Raw genomic sequence first — 9349 nt, forward strand, 5'->3', positions numbered from 1 at the left:
GTAGCTGTGAGGCATGTAGGAAGCACTCCACACATGCTAGCTACTAACAGCCATAGCAAGTAGCTCTGGATCATCACAAACTCCTTTGAGTGGGCCCCCCCACTCCTGGAGCCCAAGAAACGAATAAATGCAGAAACCACTGAATGACTGTGTCGGGGGGGAGAGCCAGGAACAAAATGGTAAATGAGAGAGTGTGGAAAAGACAGAAACAAGGGAGAAAAGGCGAGGTGTCACTAAGGAGAGGCCATCTACAGGAAGGAGGGAGGGGAGCACCAGGAGAATGAGAAATTCAGAAATGCAAACAAAGTGATTAGGAAGAGATTTGAGGAATAACAAAAACAGCTGGCTACTGTTTAGGTTACAGTAGTTGACTATCACAAAGGAAGCAAAGGAGGGAAGACTGCTCCTTGGCATGAGGTTTTGTTTGGGGCTGATGAGATGTTCTGGAGGCTGATAGTACTGGTTGCACAATAGTGAATATACTAAAAACCACTAAATTATACACTTTAAGAAGGGTCTATGTAAACTCTATCTCCAGAAAGAAAACAAAGGAATAATTAGAAATGCAGCATGGTGGTTCCATCTGGAGTGTGGGCACGTGGGAGCATCTAAGATACTTGAAACATGTGCTCAGTTCTTCGTGGTCATGCCAGGGGTTGACTTTCTTACTCATTAAACTGTAGAGATGTGCTTTACTCACACTTTCTTAAATGTATAAAAATATGACAAAAATTTAAAATATGTCCTATAAGGGAGAGAAGCATTGGGGAAAAAGAACAAACCAGGGCAGATAGAGAAGCAGAAATCTCTAGGAAAAAGAGATGCAACAGGATGGGAACCTGTATTAGGAGATGCTCAGGCTACCCTGCAGGCTACCCAGGCACTTCGGCCAGCCGGCCCCACCCCAAGCCCTCCCTGATGCTGGCGGTCAGCTAAGACCAGGGAGCTGCCCTATCTCTGACTTGGCCTTCTATGCCCAATGCTCCTCTTTTTTATAGAAAACATATAGTCACCTCCTCTAGGATGCTTTCCCTGATATATCCACCCAAATTCGTCCTTCACCTTATTATAGACCCTATTCCCTCACTCAGTATGCTGGTATTCCTGACCCTGAAAGCTCAGGGTCTTTGATAATGTTTCTGTGAACTCAATGATTTTAATGTGCTTGGGGCCATGCTTGCCTCCTACCTGTAAGCTTGTCAAGGCAGTGACTGGGCATGTGGACCAATCCCCCCAGCCAGACAGTTGGCTCAGCGACTTGGGCAACCAAACTGCTCTGTGAATGGGGTTGTTAGACACAAAGGGAAAACCTCTCTCATAGATACAACATTCTGTCTCTAACAAGCTCCCTTGCAAAAAAAAAGATGCACAGAATATATGTAGTATAAATAGCTCTACAACATTCGTCTGACAAATAGATAAATGATCAACTCTAAGTAGATAGCTATTAATCTGAAAATCCATTTGAAAAATTCATGACTTTGCTGGTTCTTCCAACAAACGCATAGGGACAATGCAACACTTAGAACAGCACTCAGGACACAGAGGCATTCCATATACGTGGTGCTGAAGTATTTAATCAGCTCACGCCTGCATGCTTTCCACCAGCTTCCTTTATGCTCAGCCATCAGCCCAAGGCCCCAGCATACAGCTCCGTCCATCTGCCAGCACGTCCTGCTGCCCCCATGCCTTCTAGACCACACTGACTGGGAGGGACAGGAAAGGAAGGAGCTGCTGAGGGAGGTGTGCCTGGGAAAGGACACTGGCAGGAAGAGGGGAAGAAAAAGGTGCGCCTGCTGTGACCTGACCAGTACCAGGTGAGGTTTCAGATGACAGCTCAGAACACACTGCCCTCATCCCTCCAGACCAGGGAAGGAACAAGCCATGGCCAACCAGAGCTCCCCTGGGGGCTTCCTCCTTCTGGGCTTCTCTGAACACCCAGGACTAGAAAGAATCCTCTTTGTGGTTGTCCTCACTTCCTACCTTCTGACTCTGGTGGGCAACACCCTCATCATTCTGCTGTCCGTGCAGGACCCCAGGCTCCACTCCCCGATGTACTTTTTCCTCTCTAACCTGTTCTTCTTGGACCTCTGCTTCACCACAAGTTCCATCCCCCAGATGCTGGTCAACCTCTGGGGCCCAAAGACCATCAGCTTCCTTGGCTGCTCTGTTCAGCTCTTCATCTTTCTGTTCCTGGGGACCACTGAGTGCATCCTCCTGACAGTGATGGCCTTCAACCACTATGTGGCCATCTGCCAGTCTCTCCACTATACCACCATCATCCACCCCCGCCTGTGCTGGCAGCTGGCATCCAGGGCCTGGGTCATCAGTCTGCTGGAGTCAGTAGTCGGGACACCACCAACTCTCCACCTGCCCTTCTGTCCCCACCGGCAGGTGGATGATTTTGTGTGTGAAGTCCTAGCTCTAATCAGACTGTCCTGTGGGAACACCACCTACGATGAGATCCAGATGGCTGTTGCCAGCATCCTCATCTTGGTTTTGCCCCTCAGCCTCATCCTTGTGTCTTACTGTGCCATTGCCTGGGTAGTGCTGAGGATTAACTCTACAAAAGGGTGGAGAAAGACATTTGGGACCTGCTCCTCCCATCTTGCCATGGTCACCCTCTTGTACAGCTCAGTCATTGCTGTCTACCTCCAGTCCCAAAATTCCTATGCTCGCAAAAGGGGCAAGTTCTTTGGTCTATTCTATGCTGTGGGCACTCCAGCACTTAACTCTCTCATTTACACCCTGAGGAACAAGGAGGTAAAGAGGGCCTTCATGAGGTTGCTGGGGAAGGACAGGGACACAAGGGGGAGCTGAGAACTGCTCCTGTGCTTTCCAGTCCAGAGGAGGTCCTCGTGCTTTTGGTGGGAAGCCTGTGTTCCCCACGCCTGTGCCCTCCCCCACTGTGCCATGCTGGTGGATGATAGCCATGTGTGTGCGTGCATGTGCTGTTTGTGTGTGCCTGTAAGGCAGAGACTGGAGGTGGGCTGAGGAGGGGAGCGTACCAATATGTGAAGCAGGATAGATTTCAGATTGAGTATTTCTTCTTTGCTCTATTTTGTCTTTAATGGTCTTTGCCTCCACCATGATGTGCCTGAACTATGTGTCATAACAGTTTCACCCCCAGTTCTGATCCCTGCCATATCATTTTGCTTCTCCCTCCAGTTTTTCCCACTTCCGTCTGTGTGTTTTGCATTGTCCATCCATTTCATCCTCCCAAATGACAGCAGGAGAGGGGAGCTGAGGCCAGACACGCTCTGAAACCAGACCAAGAACACACACTTTAGACCTAAGATCCAAGCCATGCAACCTCTCTTATGGTACTCAAGTGTCCCTGCACCTTAGGCTTAGGAACAGAGGAACCTCGGGAGAGAGGGGGGAGAGTCACTTGAGTGTCTGCATTTCTCACACACGCACACACCACAGGTCACCTCAGCACCAGCATTGCTTCCCAATTGTGTCCATGGGTCACCTTGGCTCCTCCATTCCTTCCCCCGGCATCCATGGGTCATCTTGGTCCCTCCATTCCTTCCCCTGGCATCCACGGGTCACCCTGGCTCCTCCATTCCTTCCCCCAGCGTCCACAGGTCACCTTGGCTCCTCCATTCCTTCCCCTGCCATCCACAGGTCACCTCGGCTCCTCTGTTCCTTCCCCCAGCACCCACGGGTCACCTCAGTCCCTCCATTCCTTCCCCCGGTGTCCACAGGTCACCTTGGTCCCTCCGTTCCTTCCCCCAGCATCCATGGGTCACCTTGGTCCCTCTGTTCCTTCCCCCAGCATCCACAGGTCACATTGGTCCCTCCGTTCCTTCCCCAGAGTCCACGAGTCACCTCAGTCCATCTGTTCCTTCCCCTGGCGCCCACGGGTCACCTAGGTGCGGGCGTCTTCCTCTCCACGCCAATCTTGGAGCCAGGAGCACCCCCACCTTGGGGACTGGGCAGGAGCATATCCACCAGGTGGGCTCTGGCAGCTTCTACCGGTGGAGTGTGGCACAGCACCTGGCTTCTCTTGGAGGTCATCATCAGTCCCACACTCTGCTCAGACAGATGGAAATGGTGACATTGTCATCACCGAGTATTTATGTATTGATTAGGGCACTCCAGGTACCATTTAAAGTGATTTACGCATATTGACTCATTTAATCCCTGTTACAACACCATGAAGCAGATCCTAGCTTTCTCAGATGCACAAATAAGACACAGATTTAAGCAGCAGCTTAAGGTCAGTGATTTGTCCCCAGGAGGACGACTCAAGTCTCTGTGTTTCCACCACCCAGGTAAGAAGTCTCAGCTTCTCAGTAAACTTTGAGGAAATCATCCCCATCTAGAAATATATCTAATCTGATTTTGCATCTGAAGGAGGTTTCCTTCGGGGGAATAAGAGTTTATTGAATGCCTCAAAGCATTCCACGTGATCAAGAAACAGTAACTGCTTGGAAGAAATTTTGTTACAGCTCATGGTGTGTGTTCCTGGCTTAGATCCCCCACTAGATTTCAGACTCCTGGAAGGCAAGGGCCAAAATGTTGCAGAAAATTGGCACCCAATTAATTCTATGAATGAATGAATGAATCTCTCCAAAGAATGCGTAGAGCTTTCTGGGGGTCCTAATTGCACACATGCTGTCTCAGCTTTTTCATGGCAATGACAACACCAAATTCTCTTTGGTGCGGGCTGATGAAATAAGAAAATGGAAAAATCCTACTTTTATTCTAATCCCAACACAAAATGGCTTTGGCGGAACTTTCTCCCTGCACCAGCACACAACAGCATCCTTAACTCTGTGTTCATCCTACTCTTCCCAGCCATCCAGGTGCGGTAATCTTGTCTCCTCAGCCTCCTATTAGACTATATCCTGACCTTAATGTAGATCCCCCATCTGATATTAATATACTAATCTCATTCCTACAAGTATTGCTAACCCTAATCCCACTTTTCAAATCACTTATGTAATTTCTTTTTCTCATGACCCCTTCCACCTTTTCTCTCACCTGCACCTGTTCTTCAGCTCTGTACACAGAGAATTATATGAAGCAGTCTAAAAGAAACTGTTTTAATGAAACCTGACCTGTTGAATAAATGGTTTAACACTCGCATCTCATTCTGAATTAATTCTACCTCTGAAGTTATCTACTCAAAACTTCAGGGGAAAATCTATGCTAACTCAGTCATAATCCTCAAAGTGTGCAAGGAAGATAGAGACGGTCAGAGACACATTTCCAGCTTAAATAACTGAGTTTGAGGCTATTAGCCTTACGAGTAAAAACTGCCAGTTATCACACCAACACAAGATGGGTTTACTCAGGAATTTAAAAAAAAAAAGAATTGTAATCTGGGACAAACAAAGTGCAGCAAAACAGTAGACAAGTCCAGGAAACACAGGAGGGACGCACTTTTTCTTTTTTTTTTAAGGATAAAGGGGTGAGTGGAGAAGGCTGTTAGGAACTGGCAGTCCACTGCAGTAAGCGAGGATGTGGGTTCAAAGTGTGGTGGCTCCTCACTGCCTGAGCGGCTGGAGGGGAGGGGGATGAGAAAGCTCCCTCCATCTTGCTGGAATAGCAGAGTGGTATCCACCTGCGAGGTCCCCTCCCTGTCTTCCTGTCGGGCCTGCTGGTCACCAGGAGCGGTAGGGCCGACAGCTCCCTCTGCTGGCCTCCCAGCACCGTTTGTGTGAGACCTCCCATCACTCCTCACAAGGAACCCAAAGGAACAAAGCACGTGAGTGCGTGGGTGTGTGGGAAACAGGGTTCTTCCTAGAGGTTTGAACCACCGCAGAGGGAGCAAAATTAATATGGAATATTTGCCGATGTACCGCGTGTAAAGAGCTAAACGGTCTTGAGTGATGAGGGAACAGAAAGCTACCTGAGGACAAAGGGGAAGCTGACATCCCACAATCCCCCCCACCATGGGATGTATGTGACATTCCTCAGGCACTCCTGGCTGACCTTAAGGAAAAACAAATAGCTAACTTATGAAGATCACAATCCTGCCAGACCTGAGTCTCCCTCAGTTTACAAATGTCTTAGCAATCTACAAGAACAAAGCATTTCTATCAACGGCCTAGCTTCCAGAAGAGAATGTAGATAGAATTAAATGTCCTCATAACCTGCAGCCCATGGACAGAGACTTTAAGCGGGCAGAGTGTAATGTTCCTCCAGGAATCTCTCACTATCTTCAGGTTAATGCCTTGATAGAGGGAAAAGCAACCTTAACTTGACAAAGGCAGGGCCTCCGGTTTCCTGTGAATCTTCTTTAACATACGAAAGCTTTCTCGAAACCTCCCTTTTTCTTACCTCCCCCAGCCTCACAGTATATAATCAGCCTCCCCTCCCAACCCTGGGGCAGCAGCTCTTTCTGCCCACGGGTCCTGTCCCCCGGCCTTACCAAACCACAATTTTGCACCAGAGACCTCTCAAGAATTCCTTCTTGGTCGTCGGCCCCGGACCTCACCCCACTGAACCTCACCTATATTCCAAACCACATCATAAGGATGGGATGCTGTGGGAGAAGGAGTTACAGCAGGGAGCGGAGTGATTAAGGAGGAAGGTAGGGATTATTTTAGGAGTGCATGCAGGCTACTTAACTGGACGGAACTGGAGAAGGGATCCCTCACAAATGCTTGAAGCCTGTAAGAATTAGGTCCCACGAGGACAGGCACTTGCGTTGAAAATATTTAAAGGCCAGCATTCAAGGACTCAGGGTTTTAGCTGCCCACTCAATGTGGACACTGGCTCCCTTCTGACAGGCTCCCTGAATCCTGAGCAGACGCAAATGCACATGGCCCAGCTCCCGCTGCTTTCCTCCAGCCCCTGGTGGAGCCAGGCTCCTGTTTCTCCTAGGCAGAATTAATCACGCACCCTGGGAGGGTACCAGCGGAGGCCTCCAAAATAGGCCTCTTTGGCATATGGATTATTTTGAGCTAAGGCCGTTGAGGACCAGCCAGGCAGGAAAAGCTCTAAAAGCAGGGCAAAGTAATTCCCATTTGTAAAGGTGCCTTCCTCCCTGAGACAGGGATCTTCACACCTTCTCTCAATGGTGAAGTCATTGACTTAAATCTGCCTAACCGAACTATGCAACCCTCCTTTACCATGCCTTCCCTGACTTCCTCCCTTAACTCCACTCAACCACCCTTTCCCTGTTTGGCCTAAAGTGGTTAAACCCCACCTGTAACCGGCCCCTTGGGTCACTCATCACTGGGTGTCCCAAATGTATGTGCGATGCAGTGTCCAAAAACGTGTTTGTCGGGGCGCCTGGGAGGCTCAGTCATGGAGCGTCTGCCTTCGGCTCGGGGCATGGTCCCAGGGTCCTGGGGTCGAGCCCCATGTCGGGCTCCCTGCTCCGCGGGGAGTCGGCTTCTCCCTCTGCCTGATGCTCCGATGTTTGTGTTCTCTGTCACTCTGACAAATAAATAAAATCTTAAAAAGCAAAACAAAAAATGTGTTTGTCTTTCTGTTGTGAACACCTCTAGCCTTTCCTTCCCTGCTCCAGGGGGCCATATAAGGGGACACCATATTGGAGAAGTATTTTTGAAAATCACTGCTGTTTGGAGGAGTGGGGAGCCTGTCCTCTGATTTCCCTTGTTAACGGACCATGAAGTGCAAAGGAACAGAACTCCTTGCTCCAATAGCCTGAGTCCCCAGTGGCCTGAAATTACAAAGGATGGTGGGAGGGTCCACCATTGGCAGAAAAAGCTAGTGTAGGATGGCTGCTGGCCCTGAATCGCCCAGAAGTAAAGGCCCCTACTAAAAGTTTGACCGCCAGCAGGCAAGACTGGGTGATCAGGGTGGGGTGCAGACGCGCAGTGTGAGGAGGTGGTGACCCGGCTTCTGAGTAGGCAGACCAGCACAGCAGGGGATGGATCATTCTTTCCAAAGGCAGCTGCAACAGCGCACTTATCCCATCCCACATGGTTTCTTACAGTGTGATGCTCGTCCCAAGAGGTGGGGTCTGTGTTTCTTCCCCTTGAACCAGGGACGGCCTGGACCAATGGGATTCGGCAGAAGTGATGCCACGGGACTTCCAAGGCTATGCCGGAAAAAGGACACCCATCAGCCTAGCTGGCTCCCCTCCCGTCTCTCCCAGGACACACCCCGTTGGATCCCAGGCCACACAGCAAGGCCACGCATAGGGCTCCACCTACAGCCACTGAAGTCTCAGCTGACAGCCACCACCCATCTTCAGACCTTTCCCATGACTCCGACCCCCAGCCCTCAAGCCTCCGGGCATCTCCCCACCATCCCGTGTGAGTTCCTGACCCATAGAAACCAGGAGAAAAAAATCGTTAGTGTCTTAGGCTACCATTTAGGGTGACAGGTTCTGCGGCAATAAATCCCAACAGGTGCGGCTTGCCGGCGGGCTCCACGCCTTGTTAGTGGTGCCACCCTGGGCAAGGGGCTCCCTGTCCCTGAGCTGCAGTCTCCATGCCTGAGCACACAGCACCTTCCTTACAGGGCTGCCCTGAGCCTCAGAGCTGAGGACCACACCAGCACCCCAGGTCGCTCTCCCACCTACCTTGTTTCTGTCCTTGACCTGCTTCCGTAGTTACTCTGCCTTCCCGCGACGAGAATGTGCGTCCCGTGAAGCCCAGGGCCCAGAGGGACGCCTGCCCCAGCAGCGCTCCCACTCAGAACTCTCTCACAAAACCAACACAGCACAGAGCGCTCCGAAATGCGCTGCTAGTGACCGAGTGGGCAGAGAGGCCAACCCCACAAGCAGCCCAGACCCGGGCATGCTCCAAAGTCAGGGGATGACGCTGACGCACGCCTGTGGGTGAGTCCTGTCTGGACAGAGGCGGGGCTGGAGGACGGCTGGGTGCTGCTCTCACCACCTCCCTCCCCCCGGGGGCCTCTGCCAGCCCTCCTTCAGCTGTCTCCTGAGTCCTGCTTGCAGAGAAAATCTGGCTCACCCTGGGTCCCAGCAGGACTTCTGATCCTTTGTCTGTAATTTACACCCCACCTAAGTGCGAAGAAAGTTGGAGGCGGTAATTCTGGTCTTCTTGGTTCTACCCAGGGCGGTTCTGAAGCCAACCGTTCATTTTCCATGCTGCAGGCTTATCCACAGGCATCTCCCCCTTTCTTGGGAATGTGCCACTGTGGGAAGAGGGGAACTCATTTCTTCCAATTGGCCTGAGTCAAATAATCACAGTGGACTCAAGCACTGGTCTGGCAGTTAACCTGCATGCGCTCTCACGGAACTTCAGAAACTGGCTCCTGAACAGGATGATGGACCCACTCAACCCTTCAGCTCTTTTGCAAAAATGTGAGAATGGCTTAAGAAAAAAAAACCAGTGCCAAAGGGAAAGAGAAAAGTCCAGCTGCAAAGAAACACTTCTCTAAGAGGACACGAAGA

The 9349-nt window shown here is 50.6% G+C and overlaps 1 protein-coding gene across 1 annotated transcript; it reads left to right on the forward strand.

Moving 5' to 3' along the window:
* Positions 1 to 1735: 1735 nt before the first annotated feature.
* Positions 1736 to 2820, forward strand: LOC123836851 (olfactory receptor 2H2). Its single transcript, XM_045865933.2, has one exon. It carries the CDS (start codon positions 1885 to 1887, stop codon positions 2818 to 2820), a length of 936 nt encoding a protein of 311 aa, XP_045721889.1. The 5' UTR covers positions 1736 to 1884.
* Positions 2821 to 9349: the final 6529 nt, after the last annotated feature.

This window comes from Mirounga angustirostris, unplaced genomic scaffold, assembly GCF_029215605.1.
Source record: "Mirounga angustirostris isolate CCGP_5_RB_7025 unplaced genomic scaffold, mMirAng1.0.hap1 SCAF_8, whole genome shotgun sequence".
In the NCBI taxonomy this organism is placed as follows: domain Eukaryota; kingdom Metazoa; phylum Chordata; class Mammalia; order Carnivora; family Phocidae; genus Mirounga; species Mirounga angustirostris.